The following is a 21,716-nucleotide window of genomic DNA, read 5'->3' as shown; positions in this document are numbered from 1 at the left end:
TAGATTTCCACTTGACTGGTCTCATCTGGAAAAATATACCTGTCCTCAAGATGTCTGAACTTAGTTGTGCATGACATGCATCTGCAAATGTAAATTACATTTTCACTTGGTGTTGAATAATGAAACTAGGATCCACTCTACTGATATTTAGATATAAGAAGATGTGGTACAAGTGTCAATGAAAAACTCTCCATCCAAGTCACAATTCATAAAAGTAAACCATTAACAGTCAAAGTCAGGTCTTAAACAAGGAACATTGGCTCACACTGAATAGAAAGCTATAAAGGGCCCCAAAAAATGACTAGCATAAAACCATTCAAATAAGAAAACCAGCAGTGGTATCGTTATAAAAACAAGAAACCAGAAACCTATTTTCAGAACATGGATGTGAATTGAGAATATTAATCATTCTCATCTGTAATATACATTAAATTATAAAATGTAGGTCAAGTAAGGTCCTTATTGAACTGTGTTCATTGTCCAAACAGTCTGGTAATGGTAAGTATGTGGTTGTAATGTTTTTAGTAATTCATGCTATCATTTGAATGTATTATTACATATTTTCAAATAGTTTATAACCCTTTCCCTGTCATACTCTTGTCATTATCTTCTTACATAAATATACAACATAGGATACTAAAAGAACGTAAAATTAAGCATCACAGTTTTTATTATTACAATAACATATATATGACATATATCAATAAAACAATGATGTAAAGTTTTTATGTACAAATGATAAAATCTAGTACAATAACATTAAAAATCATAAATACATAAAAAGACATTTCAAATAATGTGGAAATGTAATCTCTCTATAAGCTTGCAAAATAAATTATTCATCTATGTAGTATTGCAATGTGCTTTAAAGACCTGACATTCTCAAGTTGTTTTAATTTTCATTCATGAATGATAATGATGATTTTTTAATTCTATTTCAAATATTTGCTTAAATTCCAAATTTCCAAAAGAGGGAGGATTTTTGTATGATTAATTTCATTTTTTCAAATTTAAAAATGTTTATACCACAATTATTTATAAAAGGAAAAGCTTTAAATAGATAAAAAAAAAATCCCTGTTTTTAATAACTGTCTGTAAGCCAGAACACTTAAATTGTGTAGCCCAGCAGTTGTCATTGTTTGCTGTCTGTCAGATTTGTTTTTTGTATGATTTTATTAGCTCAAATTAATTTCTCTTTCTCTAGTGTCTTTAATAGTAGCTTACTATTCTGCATGGGTTTGTCTTGTTAAAGGCTACACAGTAAACTGTATAAAAATAAGGAGATTTTGTATGATAGACAACTATCAATCAGAGTTCAAATAAAGTTGATGTAAGCAATTATAAGAAACATTGCTACCTTTGAAAAAGAGACAAAACCAGATGTTGGTAAATTCATTGCCCAAAGTTTAAAAGGTTGTTTAAAAATTTCAGACAGTATTTCAATATAGATATATACATTTGTATTACTAGCTCTGAATGTTATTTAACTGTTTGATGTAGTTATTTAAAGTACTAAAAACCAATTCAAACATTGGTCTTTGATAAAGTACTCATAATTTTCGTGATAGATTCTCTGTTCCAAAAGTTTTTTTTAAAACAATAACAATTCGAACATATTTAACAAAGAGAATAAAATTAATCAACTATATACTGACAATCATCATATAAAACAAAATCTGTTCAAAAACTTCTAAAAATAAAAAAACGTAGTTGTTTCAATCGTATGATCCTGAATAATAAAAATAAAATAATTAAAATATTAAAGCATGAAACTTCAGCAATGTGTAAACTTAAGTCTTATTTAACTCCAAAAGAAACATATCCATTTTTTGGTAATTTACAAGACATATCGACTTTTCAAAAGGTATTACATTTATCATAAAATATTGACACATACTTGTCAATTAGATAATAAAATATTTTTTAAGCATAGGCAATGTCTCGTTTCATAAAATAAACATAATTTTGAAGTTTCAACATAGTTGAAGTTTTCACATTTTTTTGTCAAACTTGAATACACAAATTACATGAAAGAAAAACATGTGCCCAAAGGGAAATAACTCTAGCTGAATTAAATTACTAACAAAGAATCTACAATTTTCCCAACATTATCTAGATAACATCATCATGATCATGACTACACTTCAGACCAATTCAGTTTAAAATAACCTAACTTGATTCAGATAATGAATTATAGTTATTCCAGGAAAGGTTGTAAGAGAATAGTGAAAATTCTTAAGACAATACTTAATGGAAAAAACAAATATATATATATTTTTTGTTAGTTGAATCCCATTGGTCAACTCAGGTCAGTATACAGTAATATAAAAAAAACTTGATTTTTTGTTCATGTAGGTTCCCATAGGATCATACTTGCAGCAAAGGAACTTATCTTGATGTTTAAAAGTACCATTTGGTGTATGAGGGTCTGGATGGGGGTTTACAGAATAGGAAATAATGGCAAAATAATATAATGACCATAAAAAATAATCGAGAGAAAAATGGGTTGCAAAAGTTTAAAGAATAACTGTAGAAAATTAAAGAATATGTAATACAATCAGGATAATACAGAAATGAATAAACTACAGATTAAAGAAATCATATAATTAATTTCAGAAATGATTAACAGCAAAATCTGTTTGTACAAGAATTATTAAAAAAATGTCATTATTTGTATAGATAGAGAAAAATGGCCTGAAAAATTTAACTATACAGAAATTCAGGAACCCCCCCTAATAGATCCTCATATATATCCAAGTACTATTTATCAAATAAAAATACTGGGTCAATATTGTTGAAATTTTTCATTCAATATAACTATTTCTCAGATTTTATTTTCAAGAAAGAAAAAAATCTATTTGTTGTGATGATGACCATTTCAATTGATCCATGGAGGTCAAATATCAAATGGTTGTTGTTTGCTTAATGTCCAGTGGCAAATAGTTAATGGATAAACAGGATGAGGGGAAACCTGATAACATAATCAAATGAAATAATAAAGCCAATACTGGTAAAGTAAAGCTATGTTATTGCATAAAACTGATCAATTCAATCTTATTACATAAAGTCCATAATTATCTTGAAACCCAGTTGACTTGATGAACTTACATTTTTAAGATGCAAAGTCGGGCAGAGTCTATTTCTGGCAGAGCTAAGAGCAAAACAAAAGACACATGCAATTATTTAAGGGATTAAGATCGGTCATTTTAAATAAAAACCTACAAAACCCTGAAATGACCCACATTAAAAAAAATTCTTCAACATTCATTGCAAAACATTTGTATAAAGTATGTAAACTTTGTTAGTACTGTTGCAACCTTGTAAAGCCCTCTAGGCTTCTTTCCCTAAATCTGCTGCTGTATCAACTGGCTCAAATAACTAGTTTGAACCTTGTAACTAGTTTAAAAATATGTAATCACTAAATAATATTTGAGCTGGGTCTGATAGAAACAACCTTATGCAAGTGCTCGTTTACATGTAAATGTATAAAACTTTACTCGATTTTGAAACATTCAAATACGAAATAAAATGATGAATTTTGTCTGTTTTATAGGTTTATTTAGCAATTCAATTTTGACACAGCTAAATTCAGACTTTCCGTAAACATTTTTTAAATCCAAAATAGGTTAACAGATATATAAATATTCATTTGCATAAGATAAGTTTCAATCCGACGCAGCTCATTTTAAAAGCAGATTCAAAATTATCCCCTGAACAAGGTTGCAATATTTTTAGTACATAAGTTATAGTTATAATAGCAACAAAAGTTTAAAAGCATACAACCAAAGACATGATATGAAAACTTAACAAATACATCTATATGTAAACTTGAATACATATTGTTCACCAAATCATTAAAGACAAGGGTGTACATAAGAATAGCAGATAAATAGTAAATTCAGACATCTTGGTGAAAAATTGCTGCAGGATGTGTGTGGCAATGATTGCATTATTTGTAAACAATATTTCCCCTATTTTCTTTCCATCTTTTTAAAAATTCGAAATAATAAATGCACCCAAAAAATTTGAATTTAGAGAAAACTGAGCAGAAATCCAGATTTCAAAATCTAGTACCAGACTACAGTAAACACTCCATGATCTAGTATAAATCACTCTTTGTTGTAAAACCTAGAAAATAGTGTTTCTAGTTGAATCTCTCTAATACTGTAAATCAAAATTATTGCCATGTTTTAATTATTGCAAAAATTGCGACAGGGTTATAATCGCAATAATTTAACTAACATTTTGACATTTTTTTTATATGAATTAAACAGAATTTTTCTCAAAATCGCAAAAATCAAAATTGCATTTTAGTCCAAAATGAAAAAATCACAATAATAAATGAACACAATAATTTCTAAATTTACAGTATATGTATGTACAAAAGGGTTGTAAATCAGAGAACTTTCATTCCTCAAAAATAATCCTTTCATTAAAAATCTTACCAGATCAAATACTGAAAATTCAGAAATTATTGCCAGATTTTTATTAATGGGAAAAATTTAACTTCATGATTAATCGCAAAAATAAGAAATTGTATTCTTATATCTGATACATTTATTTGTACACAGATTTTCTTGGTATCGCAATAATTAATCTCGCATTTTGTTCGCTCTTAAAAAATAACAAATATAAATGCATGCTATAATTTCTGAACTTACAGTTCTTGTTAGTCATCAAAGTTTCAGTACTAACAAATCATTTTTTACAAAGAGCCCTTTGTATGAACATTATTCAATAAAACATTGATAATGTTAATCATGATCACTTTGTGTGAACTGTATAAAAAATATTATCTACCAAATTCATAAACATAAAATCATAGTAGATATCTGAAAAATTCATGTCTGTAACATTCAATATTTGTACCTATATAAATATATATCTATCTTTGTGTTTAGTGAACATAAACCCGAGAGAAGACATTTGAAAAATTCATTTCTGACACATACAATATTTGTACCTATATAAATATAAATCTTTGTGTTTTTTTTTAAACATAACAGTAATTTAATGAACTGCACAAAAAAATATATGCATATAAGAGCCATTTTTTAATTTGTAAAAAAACCTAACCAATACTATACATGATAATTTCTATTAACAAAATACATGTAACAAGCAAGAACTCAAATTTAAGGTTAGAATTCTACCAATAAAATTCTAAGTTACTGCTTGAAGGGATTGATATTCTAAAGTTTCTTATATGCAAGGTTCATAACTATACAACTTCCACACCTTTTTTTTGTTACAAAAGAATGTATGTATCAACAAGTAGTCACATTAAAATTTGTGTATACAAGTCTTTGGAGTCCATGTGCCATTTCGTTTCTATCTATCTCATAACAAGTGAATAATAATTCCTTGCAAAAAAGAGAAAAGTATTTTAATTCAATAGTTTTACAAAATCATGAAATACATATAAATGAAATTGGGAGAGCTGTCCATAGTAGGCAGGTAGAAAAAACAGAATACAAATGTCACCTAAAATGTATTGCCAAAAGCATTAACCAATAAAATATACTTAATCAGTAAGGTAATATTTTCATACATAGAATATTTCAATATCTTCTCTGGCATACATAAATTAAGAAATAGTTAACAATATTCAATAATTGAAATAATTCACTCTTTTCCAAAGTTATACTCAAGTTCAATTTTAGTTTGTAATAAAGCCAAATAAATTAATATATGTGGTTCTGGTAACATTGATTTCCCTTATATAGATATGGAACATATATAGAACACATTGTGACTTAAACAGAGCTAACAAAAATGCTCCCCTCCCAAAAAAGTTTGAAAACACACATTGTTGTATTTTGCATACGTTAAAAGGGCTAAGTAAAAGAACAAAAGCAAAAAAGTAATTTAACTTTAAATTTTCATAAAAACATAAAAAAAACACTTTAACTAGAAATTTGAGGAGTCATCCAACAAGTCTGTAGAGAAAGACCAGCAATCTAAACTACAGATACCTTTATTCAAAAAGAAGCCCCCCCCCCCCCCCCCCCCAAATATAAGTTTACAGTAGTATATATCATGTATATTAAAGAAATAAAAGACTTAACATGATTCTGCCAAAAACATATCCTTTCTAAAAGTGTGGCAGAAAACAATGATGACAATCATACGAATGAGTACTGATTTTCAATTGCACGTCCGTGTTGTCCCTGTTCACGCATAACATTCTCTATTGATTCTGTCCGTGCTCTCACTGATCCATGAACAACAACTATATCACGATTTTCCTGACTGCCTCCCATAGCTCCTAAGGAATTATTACCAAGATTTGGATTAGACCCATGATGGCCACCACCGCCGGATCTAGGCGAACCACGCGGGAGGTTAGGAGTCACAGGTCTCTCTATTGCCACCACATAATCTGTTAAAGTCACATCAGATGTCCCTCCTGATTCTAATGGAATCGGATGAGTTCTAAAATGTTCTAACATATCGAAAATAGACTGGAACCATAAATGCTGTACACGACACTGACCATCATTATTTAAAGTCATTCTTAAATGCTGCAAAAAAGTAAAAACATATATTAACTAATTATGACATAATTGATATTATTACAAATATAACATTCTTATTTTAGATAAAAAAAAAAATTATGCTAAATGTATTTAAAATTAATATCAGAAATAAATCATATTTAGTTATACTGAGACAAAATATAAAAGTTTAAATTTATTATTTTGAGTTACTTCCCTTGAAATTCCATGTAAAACTATTTTTAATTTCAGACTTGTAAATTTCTAAAACTTTCATTCACTATAATAAATTGTTACCTTTTACTTAAAAACATTCATAAACTGAGGATTAGAAATTCATAAATATGAGGATTTTGAAAAATTATGCAAAGCCAATAAATTTATTTCACCCTTATTTGTCTTCTGGTAAAAAATGAAGGGTATATATAATACTTTCATGCCTTAATATTGTGTGTTGTAAGAAAGGAGAGAAGGTTAGCACTCCCCTAGATAAGGACGGAAGAGACCCTTGTGGTCTATACAATACATGTAAGGCGCTGTCTCCCTACTTAGGAGGCAACACTTATTTTTTGAACTACCCAATTGTGTATTTCAAATAAATTACCATCCTAGGCCTGTATATTTACAGTAGAAAATATATGAGAGTTCTTAAAATTAAGGGCATACGATACAGTTTTGAACCTGCATTTACAAGTTGATGAAAAATTGCATATAGGCTATATTTTACCCGATTAAATCAAATATGTAATAAAAAATATACCTTCATGTGCCACTTTTTGAGTAAAATGAGGTCGAAATTTTGTATATTTCCTCAAAGTTCAGATTTGTGGCCGTATTTTCTTTTTCGAACGAAAGACGTAACTTTTTTGTTTTAAAAGATTAACACAAATTGTTTTTTGTTAAATATTTTGTTATTTCTGTATTTTATAAGTATCCTTAAATATTATGCATTTTTTATTCAGAAATAACTCATATTAATCAAATGGTCATGAATTGAGAAAAAAAACGTAATTTTTGCTATATATTTATCAAAATTAAAAAAAAAAATGCACTATTTACAGTTTTATAAAATTTGGTCCGCATAATCTCCCTGCAAAATGAAACAAAATGTCGTTTTAAAAAATAGGGGTCCATGCACTCATTTTCAAATGAAATCAGTTTGAATGATAAAAATCAGTCGAAAAATGCATCTTTTCCCGATATGTCACAGTTTGACGTCGCAAAAATAACATTTGACGTTAGCAACGACATCACCTCCCCTGTAACTGTATCGTATGCCCTTAAGGTAGTGACTTAACTTTGGATAGGTCCTTGCTTAGCATCTAGAGGTATGGAGCCAGTAAGGATACATGTACATATCAGTATAATTTGGTGCAAGCCATTCATAGAGAAAAATTTGTTTGTTTGGTGACTTTGCATCCTGTTCCCAAAAAACTTTATCATCAACGTAAAATACCTTAGCTTTTCCTTGAAAATTAAACGTGAGAACACTTTCTCCTTTCCTTGTTTCACTGGGTCTAACTAGAAACACCCCATGTCCTGTTGGGCCTTGCTGGAGGACTAACTGAGCTGCTTCAGATCTTGTCAGATTTTCATGAAACCATGGATACTCCCGTAAAGTTTGTTCTATCTGTATGTCCCCTGATGAATCCCGATTATGTGAATCTGAAAAAGAAAGAAAGGATTCAATTTTTATTTAACTTTGAGTAAACCAGGAAAATGCAAATCTTTAATGTTTTATGCATGTTTATATGCATTTAGTTTATTTGTACTTTGTATTTTGAGGTAAGCTCTTTTCACCTGTTAATTATGTTAATTCTTATGTAGTGCTGTTGCATCAGTTTGGGGAGCTTTGAGAGCAGGCAAACTTGTTTAAACTGTCACATTATGAATGTGCTTGGTTAGGAACCTGCTGTTTAGTGGTTATCTTTGGTTGCTATTAGTTGTTTTATCATAAATCTGAACTTTTGTTTTCTCCTATGAACTGTTTCATATTTAGTCCTGCCTGTTCCTCTATCTTACAATTACTATATGATTTCAGTTTTTCTTATTGTGACCTTTAGGGCTATTCCAGAAAAAAATGTATGGAGGGGGAGAGGGGGGAGGTTGGAAGGAGGCACATTATACTAATAATACATGGGTGATGGGTATCAGAGCAACTTTTCACACTATAATGCACTATAAGTCTCAATTACAATTGTCTGGGTGGCAGGTGCTGACAAAAAGTGCATTCCAACCCCAATCCCCATACATTTTTTTCTGGAATAGCCCTTAGTTGCTAACATTGCAATCCTTTGGACTGTGTGTGAGAAATGTCTCTTTAGCAATCACACGACATATCATAAAATAAAAAGATGTGGTATGATGTCCAGATTTTCAAAAGGGGACATATTTCCAGAAAACAGAATGTTGACCACAGTGTAGAGCTAAGGCGTGGATTCAATGTTGAAGAAACAGAAACCCAAAATCACAAATATATCCAAAATACATTGAGATGTGTACCTAAATGATCCCCTATATGTCTGAGAAGTTGATATATGCTCTGTCCTAGGTAATGATCTTGGACTTGGTCTTGGAGGGACATCAGGAGGGTTACTTGTTAGACTTCGCTGTGATGTGCTGGACTGGATAATTCCAGGACTAGGAGATTCTGTAACATAAAAGGCTTATATCAAGTACAGTGACATTATCATTATGACAGAACAAGAAATAATGCTTTAATACTGAGCTTTCACTGAAAAGTATCTAAAAGCATATGGTTCTTTCTGACAGTATATAATGTACTTGAATGTGTGATTTATTTTAGCATTTCGTATTTTGCTACACTAATTACATACCTACAAAAAATAGGCAGGTTTTTTTTCTTGTTTAAAAATTTTAAGTTTGTTATTTGTAAACCTTGCTATGTGTTAAAGGTTTTGCTCATTGTTAAAGGCTGTGAGGTGACCTACATGTATGGTTGCTTGATTCTACATGGTTTGGTCTTTGGCATATAGTTATCTCTTTGGCTATCATAGCACATCTAGATCTTATTTTATTTTGTATAATGTATGTGTACTTTTAAAATTTTCTAATATCATACACTTTCAAAGCCAGATGAAACATCATAATTTGGCAAAACAGATGTTTTATTAATTATCTTGATAACACATTGATTTCTATATTTGGGTAAAATGTCTACAAATAAACATTGTTAATATATTCCATCAGTAGGCACAGTTCACACATTGATAAAATAATTAAATAAATGATGCTATTTTGACAGCATTGTAACCATAATACACATTTCTTTGTGATTTTTTTTGTTGTTGCAAACATCACGAACATCATTAGCATTTGTCAGTGACTCTACGGTCAGTGTCCATCAATGCCATGTTCTCTTAGGTTCTGACAAATACATCTCTATTGTCTCATCAAGAATATGTATGAAATATTTGTCACTGGACATTACACAACTAACAATTAAATTGACAATCTATCTGGTCAAGTACTCTCAGATCTGTTCATAGTGTCTTTTTGTTGTACTCTGCCACGTCCACTTGTGTTTATATTCATCTGATGAGTTAAGCCTTTTTCAACTGATTTTTATAGTTTGTTCTTTTGTTGTACTGTTATACCACTGTCCCAGGTTAAAATCCCGCTAACATGTTTAACCCTGCCACATTATGTATGTATGGGCCTGTCCCAAGTCAGGAGCCTGTAATTCAGTGGTTGTCGTTGTTTGTTTAAGCAGTAAGAGCTCTGACATAAACAAGTCAGAATAAAATGACTTCCATAGGTTAGATATAATTTGATTTAAGTGTTGTCTCTCTTCTTGCAATAAACAGAATATGACTTGTACATGTAAATTTATGTCAGACTTTAATTTATCATAAAATGACTTCCACAGGTCAGTTTTTGCACAAAATATTGTGACTTTATATCTTCAGATTCTAATAAGATTTATGTCCCTTTTTAATGCATTTTGACTTAGAGAGGTCATTTTTGTTCTGACTTGAAGCAGTCATTACTACTACTTTGTTATCAATCTCCATAAAAATATACTGATTACTAGTTTCGAATCAAAGAGTTTAAAAAGTTGGGCTCATCATACCTTCTTCTTTCCAGAATCTTAACAAATATATTTATCTCATCAAATTCAATCATTTTAAAATACAAACAAAAACCAGAGGAGAAAAAATGGATCATACAATTTTCTGTCAATATCAAAAGATTTACAAAATACAATATTGAATATATTTACTAGTACCATGATAATACTTCAAATCTTCCAAGGAAAAAATAAAGGATCTATTCTCATCCACTTTTAGCTAACTTTTTCAAGAGCAAGACATTTATTATTTTAATATTTCATTGAGGTAAATACTGTTGTGCAAACTGACTCAAACAAGTCACACTATGTTCTGACTTCAAAGAGTCAGTCAAAACTAAACTTATTTCAACCTTTAAGTCTAGTACTGTCATATTGATTTAAAAATGTATGGGAAAGCCAGATATAGGACAGAGGAAATAATTTCCCCTAAAGTCACAATGAGGACTATAAAAAAATTATTTGGTATATTCAATATTTAAATGTATTTTCTTTTAAACAGGTCAAATCATGTTTTGACTTAAAACAGTCAGTCCAAAACTAAATATATTGAAATTTTTAAAGTGTGGCACTGACATATGATATTAAATGAAAGTATGGGAACGTCAGAACAAAGGAAATATATGTAAGATCCCCTAAAATAAATAACCATTTGACTTAATTGTTTCTAAACATTTATCAAATAATGAATTCACAAATAGCAGATTCAAAAGCAGGGCTTAAAGGAAGTACACCTAGCTTTGATTGGAAAATTTGTTCTGCAATCTGACTTGAACAGGTCAAATCATGTTCAGACAAATTGACTTAAACAGGTCAAGTAGGCATGTTCGGACAAATAGATTTAAACAGGTCAAATCATGTTCTGACTTTAAAAAATCAGTCGAAAACTAAATTTAAGGACATTTTTAAGTCAGTCATTGCCATACATGTATGATATTAATGTTATGTATGGAAAAGTCAGATAAAAGACACAGAAAATACATGCAAGATCCTCTAAGATAAATGACCATTTGATTTAGTTGTTCTTAAAAAACTTATTAATAAATAAATTCAACAGTGGCAGATTCAGAAGGGGGCTGAGACTAAGAGGAAGAACACTTATCTTTGATTGGAAATTTTGTTCTGGAAACTGACTTGAACAGGTCAAATCATGTTCCGACTTAAAAGAGTCCCTCAAAAACTAAATGGCTTGCAAAGTTCTGTAAAAGTCGGACATTATCATGATTGTGATGCGATTGTTAGAATGTATGGATACAAGTAGGAAAAAAATTACAAAAATTAAGTCACAATTATAAGAACTATATGAAAGATAATTTGGTATATTTTTGATATCTTAATATTTCATTGAGGTAAATCCTTTTGAACAAACTGACTTGAACACGTCACATTATGTTCTGACTTTAAGGAGACAGTAAATCAAAGTGATGGAAATCACTCATGGAAAGATTGGAAGAGTGGTTTGAATAATTATATACTTAGGCATGGAGTGGACAAAAGAACATAAAAAAAGAACTATTGCTGAAAATTCTTCTAGTACTGTAAATGTTACCAACTACCCTTATAGAACATAAGATCTTGACCAACAGCTAAGTACTTTAAAGTGTCAACAAAAAAAAATCTAAAAATGTTGTATTGGGGCATTTTGTAAGTTGAAAAAAAGGTTTTATTGCATTGAAGATTAAAAGTGCCTTTTGATCAATTTATAAAGTATTTTTCAGCACATGGCATTGAAAATGTAATTTTCAACGTAAACAAATTAAAAAACTTATTAAAATGTGGATTTTTTTTCTTGATTGCAAAAATATATATTCACTTCTTATAAAAATTCAAATGACTAAAATAGACCTAATGATTGATGGGGAATAACTAATAAAAATTGTTTTGTTATAATCAAAAGTTTGAAAATTTTTAAATTGTTTCAAGCCAATTACTGATAAAAAAAAATAAGTGAACTAACCCAAGGATTTGTATAGTTAGTTAGCATGGTTAGACTAACTATATAAATCCTTGACTAACCTAAATTGTTGATTAATTGCAGATGATTATTGGAAATTTATCAAGTAAATTATAGGCTGACATGAATTGTCATTGATATGGCTATATTTATAAATTTACTGTTTACAAATTTTTTAATTTTTTGAAATACTAAGGCTGTTCGACCTCAGGCATAGATTACCTGAGCTGTATTTGGCAAAACTTTTAGGAATTTTGGTCCTAAATGCTCTTCAACTTCGTACTTTATTTGGCCTTTATTGGATTCGAGCGTCACTGATGAGTCTTTTGTAGACGAAACGCGCGTCTGGCGTATATACTAAATTTAGTCCTGGTGCATTGTATCTATAATGAGTTTATTAACAACCACTGGGTCGATGCCACTGCTGGTGGAGATTTATTTCCCCGAGGGTATCACAAGCCCAGTAGTCAGCACTTTTTGTGCTGACATGAATTGTCATTTATATGGTTATATTTATAAATTTACTGTTTACAAATTTTTGAATTTTTTGAAATACTAAGGCTGTTCTTCTTCAGGCATAGATTACCTTAACTGTATTTGGCAAAACTTTTAGGAATTTTGGTTCTAAATGCTCTTCAACTTCGTACTTTATTTTGCCTTTTTAACTTTTTTGGATTCGAGCGTCAGTGATGAGTCTTTTGTAGACGAAACGCGCGTCTGGTGTATATACTAAATTTAGTCCTGGTATCTATGATGAGTTTGTTTACAACCACTGGGTCGATGCCACTGCTGGTGGAGATTTATTTCCCCGAGGGTATCACAAGCCCAGTAGTCAGCACTTTTTGTGCTGACATGAATTGTCATTGATATGGTTATATTTATAAATTTACTGTTTACAAATTTTTGAATTTTTTGAAATACTAAGGCTGTTCTACTTCAGGCATAGATTACCTAAGCTGTATTTGGCAAAACTTTTAGGAATTTTGGTCCTAAATGCTCTTCAACTTCGTACTTTATTTGGCCTTTTTAACTTTTTTGGATTCGAGCGTCACTGATGAGTCTTTTGTAGACGAAACGCGCGTCTGGATTATATACTAAATTTAGTCCTGGTATCTATGATGAGTCTATTTACAACCACTGGGTCGATGCCACTGTTGGTGGAGATTTATTTCCCCGAGGGTATCACAAGCCCAGTAGTCAGCACTTGTTGTGCTGACATGAATTGTCATTGATATGGTTATATTTATAAATTTACTGTTTACAAATTTTTTTTGAATTTTTTGAAATACTAAGGCTGTTCTACCTCAGGCATAGATAACCCTAGCTATATTTGGCAAAACTTTTAGGAATTTTGGTCCTCAATGCTCTTTAACTTCGCACTTTATTTGGCCTTTTTAACTTTTTTGGATTCGAGCGTCACTGATGAGTCTTTTGTAGACGAAACGCGCGTCTGGTGCATGTACTAAATTTAGTCCTGGTATCTATGAAGAGTTTATTTACAACCACTGGGTCGATGCCACTGCTGGTGGAGATTTATTTCCCTGAGGGTATCACAAGAGCAGTAGTCAGCACTTTTTCTGCTGACATGAATTGTCATTGATATGGTTATATTTATAAATTTACTGTTTACAATTTTTTTTATTTTTTGAAATACTAAGGCTGTTATACCTCAGGCATAGATTACCTTAGCTGTATTTGGCAAAACTTTTAGGAATTTTGGTCCTCAATGCTCTTCAACTTCGTACTTTATTTGGCCTTTTTTGGATTCGAGCATCACTGATGCGAAACGCGCGTCTGGCGTATATACTAAATTTAGTCCCGGTATCTATGAAGAGTTTATTTACAACCACTGGGTCGATGCCACTGCTGGTGGAGATTTATTTCCCTGAGGGTATCACAAGAGCAGTAGTCAGCACTTTTTCTGCTGACATGAATTGTCATTGATATGGTTATATTTATAAATTTACTGTTTACAATTTTTTTAATTTTTTGAAATACTAAGGCTGTTATACCTCAGGCATAGATTACCTTAGCTGTATTTGGCAAAACTTTTAGGAATTTTGGTCCTCAATGCTCTTCAACTTCGTACTTTATTTGGCCTTTTTTGGATTCGAGCATCACTGATGAGTCTTTTGTAGACGAAACGCGCGTCTGGCGTATATACTAAATTTAGTCCTGGTATCTATAATGAGTTTATTTACAACCACTGGGTCGATGCCACTGCTGGTGGAGATTTATTTCCCTGAGGGTATCACAAGAGCAGTAGTCAGCACTTTTTCTGCTGACATGAATTGTCATTGATATGGTTATATTTATAAATTTACTGTTTACAATTTTTTTAATTTTTTGAAATACTAAGGCTGTTATACCTCAGGCATAGATTACCTTAGCTGTATTTGGCAAAACTTTTAGGAATTTTGGTCCTCAATGCTCTTCAACTTCGTACTTTATTTGGCCTTTTTACCTCTTTTGGATTTCAGCGTCACTGATGAGTCTTTTGTACACGAAACGCGCGTCTGGCGTATATAATAAATTTAGTCCTGGTATCTATGATGAGTTTATTTACAACCACTGGGTCGATGCCACTGCTGGTGGAGATTTATTTCCCCGAGGGTATCACAAGCCCAGTAGTCAGCACTTTTTGTGCTTACATGAATTGTCATTGATATGGTTATATTTATAAATTTACTGTTTACAAGTTTTTGAATTTTTTGAAATACAAATAAAATTGAGAATGGAAATGGGGAATGTGTCAAAGAGACAACAACCCGACCAAATAAAAAACAACAGCAGAGGGTCACCAACAGGTCTTCAATGTAGCGAGAAATTCCCGCACCCGGAGGTGTCCTTCAGCTGGCCCCTAAACAAATATATACTAGTCCAGTGATAATGAACGCCATACTAATTTCCAAATTGTACACAAGAAACTAAAATTAAAATAATACAAGACTAACAAAGGCCAGAGGCTCCTGACTTGGGACAGGCGCAAAAATGCGGCGGGGTTAAACATGTTTGTGAGATCTCAACCCTCCCCCTATACCTCTAACCAATGTAGTAAAGTAAACGCATAACAATACGCACATTAAAATTCAGTTCAAGAGAAATCCGAGTCTGATGTCAGAAGATGTAACCAAAGAAAATAAACAAAATGACAATAATACATAAATAACAACAGACTACTAGCAGTTAACTGACATGCCAGCTCCAGACTTCAATTAAACTGACTGAAAGATTATGATTTCATCATATGAACATCAGGCACAATCCTTCCCGTTAGGGGTTTAGTATCATACCATCATAACATATATGAGAAGAACATAACCCGTGTCATGCCAACAACTGTTTTTAAAAATAATGTGTTTAGTTCCGATGCAAAGACCTTATCAGTGACTCAATATTAACGCCAAAATATGCAATCTTTAATGACTTGACAACAGTATCGTAATTATATCCCTTCTTAATAAGTCTATTCAAAGGTTTTGTAAGTTTCTGAGGTGAATACTGACACCTTTGTGCTTTATAAAGAATATTACCATAAAAAATTGGATGTGAAATACCTGAACGTATTAGAAGTCTGCATGTTGAGCTATATTTATGAATGATGTCTTTATACCGATGATAAAATTTAGTAAATGTTTTGACTAGTTTGTGATATCGAAAACCCTGGTGTAATAATTTTTTAGTAATACATAAATTTCTCTCGTTAAAATCTAAAACATTGTTACATACACGAGCGAATCGTACAAGTTGAGATATATAAACACCGTAAGATGGTGACAAGGGAACGTCACCATCTAAAAACGGATAATTAACGATAGGAAATGAAAAATCATCCCTTTTATCATAAATTTTAGTATTCAGCTTTCCATTAGTGATATAGATATCAAGATCGAGAAAAGGGCAGTGGTCATTGTTAGTAATAGCTTTATTTAAAGTAAGTTCAACAGGATAAATTTCATTAATATAAGGCTGTTCGACCTCAGGCATAGATTACCTGAGCTGTATTTGGCAAAACTTTTAGTTTAGGAATTTTGGTCCTAAATGCTCTTCAACTTCGTACTTTATTTGGCCTTTTTTGGATTCGAGCATCACTGATGAGTCTTTTGTAGACGAAACGCGCATCTGGCGTATATACTAAATTTAGTCCTGGTATCTATAATGAGTTTATTTACAACCACTGGGTCGATGCCACTGCTGGTGGAGATTTATTTCCCTGAGGGTATCACAAGCCCAGTAGTCAGCACTTTTTCTGCTGACATGAATTGTCATTGATATGGTTATATTTATAAATTTACTGTTTACAAATTTTTTCATTTTTTGAAATACTAAGGCTGTTATACCTCAGGCATAGATTACCTTAACTGTATTTGGCAAAACTTTTAGGAATTTTGGTCCTCAATGCTCTTCAACTTCGTACTTTATTTGGCCTTTTTACCTCTTTTGGATTTCAGCGTCACTGATGAGTCTTTTGTAGACGAAACGCGCGTCTGGCGTATATACTAAATTTAGTCCTGGTATCTATGATGAGTTTATTTACAACCACTAGGTCGATGCCACTGCTGGTGGAGATTTATTTTCCGGAGGGTATCACAAGCCCAGTAGTCAGCACTTTTTGTGCTGACATGAATTGTCATTGATATGGTTATATTTATAAATTTACTGTTTACAAATTTTTGAATTTTTTGAAATACAAAGGCTGTTCTACCTCAGGCATAGATTACCTTAGCTGTGTTTGGCAAAACTTTTAGGAATTTTGGTCCTCAATGCTCTTCCACTTCGTACTTTATTTGTCCTTTTTACCTCTTTTGGATTCGAGCGTCACTGATGAGTCTTTTGTAGACGAAACGCGCGTCTGACGTATATACTTAATTTAGTCCTGGCATCTATGATGAGTTTATTTATATATTCATATTTTATTTATATTTCATTAATTTTTTAAAGATCTTGTTAATCTTTAATTAATCATTTATCTTTCAAACATAATTTACAGAATTACTTTATGTAATGTAGATCAAAAGTAATAGGCAATAAATAAATCTATCATCCTCATACATATGTCATATAGTTTTTACATGATATATCAAACCTCTAATATATACATTTGTGTATTCAAATATGAGGTCAAATATTCATTGATATTTGTTTATTGGAATGTATATTGATAATATTTTGTCTGTATAATTATGTAAGACCGAGGTTGATAGTAATGTGGTCAATTTGATTGACAGTTTAGGAGGTGGGGCATTGTAATTAAAGGTCCACCTTTTTCCTGAATGGTTGATGATACTGACAGTTGTCAATCATACAGTATTGTATCAATTATCTAATCAAAATGTTTAAAACGAAGCCTTTCCATCAACACATCTTAATAACATACATTCTTAAATGAACTGCTCCTACAATATACCCATTTTTTACAGTTTATATGTATATTATGTGCACATACATGAGAACTATAGGGAACTTTATTTTAGTGTGAATACATTTAGTAAAAGTAGCTAACCTGTCGGGAGGCCAGTGCCTAAAGAAAGATTTAGAACAAGTTTCAATCTTTCCAAAAACTAAACTTAAATTAATTATTGCAACTTTAAGTCTGGGATTGTCATATGCATTTAAGAATGTATAAGAAACTCAGGTAAAAGACACCCAATAATAATGTCACAAAAATGTGGACTATAAAAAAGTGTATTTGGTTTGCTAGTATTTAATATTCAAATGTATTTTGTTAACAAATTATCTTAAAATTTTATTATATTTCTGTATTTTCATGATTTTTTTCTGTTAAATCAACATTTGGATCTTTCAGTTTTAAAAACATTATTTTAAAAACCATTTGACTGAATTGTTTCTTTAACCAAATTATGAATTAATTAACGCAACAGTAGCAGATTCAGATATGGAGGGGGCTTAAATGCAGAATACCTAGTTTTGACTGGACATTTTTTATTTGTCAACTGACTTTAACAGGTCAAATCATGTTCTGACTTCAAAGAGTCAGTCAAACCTGAACTTATGTCATTTTTTAAGTCAGAGATTTTCATATTGATTTTAAAATGTATGGGAAACCAGATAAAAGACTGTTGAAATAAGGTCCACTAAAGTCACAATAATGAAGACTATAAAAAAATGTATTTGATATATTTTATATTCAAATGTATTTTGTTAACAAATTTCATCAAATTAATATCTTAAAAATTTATTTTATTTCTGTATTTTCATGACTTTTTTTCTGTTAAGTTAACATATGGAACTTTTGGTTGTAAAAAACATTATTCTAAAAACCATTTGACTGAATTGTTTCTTGAGTTAGGTATTTGAACAGTAGTAGATTCAGATAAGGAGAAAAAGGAGGGGCTAAGATGAAGAAACCTAGTTTGATCGGATTTTTTCCCCTGTAAACTAACTTAAACAGGTCAAATCATGTTCTGTTAAATAATGTTGAGGAGAAAATACTTAGAAAACCAGACTAAGTTTGGTGACTTTGTTGTCCTTCAAGAAGTAGTATATATAATACATAATATTTTCACTGTTTTTTCAAAAACATGTAAAAGTTGAAAGATAACTATATATTGGTGTTTTTTATATAGATGTTTTAGCAACATTTATAACTTTGCAATTGATGTTCAATTGTACACTTGTTATTCTTAATATATATTTTTGGGGGAACATAATCTTGTCAGGGTTTCTTATGGTACTATAGCATGACAAGAGCACTCATATTCTAAAATATTCTAAACATTAACCAGATGCTCCGCAGGGTGCAGCTTTATACGACTGCAGATGTCGAACCCTGAACATTTGGGGCAAGTATGGACACAACATTTAAGCTTGATACAGCTCTGAATTTGGATTGTGATTAAATAGTTGACACAACATAGGTTTCTGACAAAGAATGAATGTGGTCTAAAAACTCAAACTTAAAAACTCAAAAATTTTAAATTGGACATTTACTTATTTTGGTCCAATATCGAAAATCTAAATACATGGTTAGATTCAGCATATCATAGAACCCCAAGAATTCAATTTTTGATGAAATCAAATAATGTTCTATTTCAGACCCTTTAGACCTCAATGTGGACTAATTTGATAACCGGCCCAAATATTAAAAATCTAAATACATGGTTAGATTCTGCATATTGAAGAACCCCATATATTCAATTTTTGTTGAAATCAAACAAAGTTTAATTTGGGACTTCGATCTTGACCAACTTGAAAACTGGGCCCATTATCAAAAATCTAAGTACATGTTTAGATTCAGCATATCAAAGAACCCCTAGAATTCAATTTTTGTTAAAATCAAACTAAGTGGACATTAATGTAGATCAATTTGAAAACAGGGCCAAACATTAAGAATCTAAATACACGGTTAAATTTGGCATATCAAAGAGCTCCAATAATTCATTTTTTGATCAAATCAAACAAAAAAGTTTAATTTTGGACCCTTTTAGCCCCTAATTCCTAACCAGTTGGGACCAAAACTCCCAATATCAATCCCAACCTTCCTTTTGTGGTCATAAACCTTGTGTTCAAATTTCATAGATTTCTATTAACTTATACTAAAGTTAGAGTGCGAAAACCAAATGTCTTTTGACGACGACGACGACGACGACGACGCCAACGTCATACCAATATACGACCAAAACATTTTCAATGTTTGCGGTCGTATCAAAACAAGTCAGTATTTTCTGATTATTCTGTGTTTTTCTGTCCTTATCAAATAAAAGTCAGAACATTCAGATTTTTATAAGTCAGAACATTCAGACTTTTATTAGTAAGAACATTCAGATTTTTATAAGTCAGAACATTCAGACTTTTATAAGTCTCAACCGTTTACAAGTTTTCAAACATGAGGGGATGTGATGACCACTAGGGACTTTATCTTTATTTCATTTGATTTGTCTTGTCCTTTACACTAATATATATGATTCAGGGGTGGGGATCTTGACCATTTACATGTTTTCACATAGGAGGGGTAGTATGACCCCCCCCCTAAAGGGACTTCCCCTATATTTCATTGGGTTTGTTTTATTTTCCCATACAACAATATATATGGTTTAGGAGTGGGGATCTCGACCGTTTACAAAATATAAGAACATTCCCAAATGGCAGGGGAGGGGTTAACCCAGAGACTAGTCCGGTATATTTCATTGAAATCAATTTGATATTATAAAAAGGAATATATATGGTTTACAGGTGGGGATCTTGACCATTTTCAAGATATAAGATCATTCTCAAATGACAAGGGGTGGGGCGACCCATAGAGACTAGCCTGGTATATTTCATAATACTTTACAGAGAGAACAAATAGAGTTTAGGGGGCAGGGATCTCGACTGTTCACAAGTTATAAGAACATTGTCAAATGACAGGGGTAGGGGTGATCATTTAATTTGTTTTTTTCCATGTTCATAACTGAAAACCCGTTTTGTGAATCTATTAAATGTTCTCGAATCAAGTTAAAATCATTTTTAAAATAAAAATGAAAAAAGTGTTTGGGTTCTTTAGTTAAACCCTCCCTTCCTTTTTCCTTTTTTAAAATTATTCCGATTTTCATTTCATTTTTATTAATATCAATATTCAAAAGATCGTTTTTCTCATTGTGAGAAACGAAAAAACAAATATATTTATAAACCGCAAACTCGGAAAGGTTAAAAAGTCAATTCATGATTGAGTATAAAAATAGAATCAAGGAGCTGATAGCTCTGAGGTGGAAGAAGGTCAATAAAAGGTAACTTGAATTACCATAAAAGCAGCCCCACTAACCCAGCCTGCTTTGTTCCATTATCGTTATGACGTGTTTTTTTTCTTCAAACACGAATGTGTCATAAGTACATGGATTTCCCATCCGTACAATCATTTTCTATGTTCAGTGGACTGTGAAAATTAGGTAAAATCTTTAATTTGGCAGTAAAATTAGAAAGATCATATCAGAAGGAACACATGTGTACTAAGTTTCAAGTTGATTGGATTGCAACTTCATCAAAAACTACCTCGACCATAAACTTTAACCTGAAGCAGGTCGGACGGACAGACCAGAAAACATAATGCCCATAAATGGGGCATACAAATAGTAAGACTTGTTACATACCCGTCAACTTTTGAAAGTTCCCATGTGCGCGACAACAATTTTAAAGGTTACAATTTTTAGCGAAGTATTTTGCACGATCTGGATTGTCT

The 21,716-nt window shown here is 31.3% G+C and overlaps 2 protein-coding genes and 1 non-coding gene across 3 annotated transcripts in view; 2 read left to right on the top strand and 1 right to left on the bottom strand.

The window, feature by feature from the left end:
• Positions 1 to 3,155, top strand: part of LOC143074071 (uncharacterized) — an 86,574-nt gene extending 83,419 nt beyond the window's left edge. Inside the window, exon 22 of the mRNA XM_076249619.1 lies at positions 3,118 to 3,155. Coding sequence (XP_076105734.1) covers positions 3,118 to 3,155 — 38 coding nt within the window. The remainder of the gene's footprint in view (positions 1 to 3,117) is intronic.
• Positions 653 to 9,145, bottom strand: LOC143076009 (SH2B adapter protein 2-like). Its single transcript, XM_076251614.1, has 3 exons — positions 9,000 to 9,145; positions 7,954 to 8,162; positions 653 to 6,524 (listed from the first exon to the last, which is right to left on the bottom strand). The coding sequence occupies exons 1-3, from the start codon at positions 9,079 to 9,081 to the stop codon at positions 6,126 to 6,128; spliced, it is 690 nt and encodes a 229-aa protein (XP_076107729.1). The 5' UTR covers positions 9,082 to 9,145; the 3' UTR covers positions 653 to 6,125.
• Positions 6,949 to 7,068, top strand: LOC143077119 (U6atac minor spliceosomal RNA). The gene has a single exon (XR_012978887.1). It is a non-coding gene; the product is annotated as a U6atac minor spliceosomal RNA (small nuclear RNA).
• Positions 9,146 to 21,716: the final 12,571 nt, after the last annotated feature.

This window comes from Mytilus galloprovincialis, chromosome 5 (genome assembly GCF_965363235.1).
Source record: "Mytilus galloprovincialis chromosome 5, xbMytGall1.hap1.1, whole genome shotgun sequence".
Lineage (NCBI taxonomy): Eukaryota > Metazoa > Mollusca > Bivalvia > Mytilida > Mytilidae > Mytilus > Mytilus galloprovincialis.
The sequence above is the reverse complement of the archived record's forward strand: the minus strand, read 5'-3'. Positions and strand labels throughout refer to the sequence as shown.

Excerpts from the sequence above, each read along its gene's own strand:
- LOC143076009 (XM_076251614.1), bottom strand. The coding sequence starts at position 9,081 with ATGTCCCTCCAAGACCAAGTCCAAGATCATTACCTAGGACAGAGCATA. Across the intron at positions 8,163-8,999 it reads ACATATAGGGGATCATTTAG|ATTCACATAATCGGGATTCA; the intron begins GTACACATCTCA and ends TTTCTTTTTCAG. Across the intron at positions 6,525-7,953 it reads ATTTTCAAGGAAAAGCTAAG|CATTTAAGAATGACTTTAAA; the intron begins GTATTTTACGTT and ends ACTTTTTTGCAG.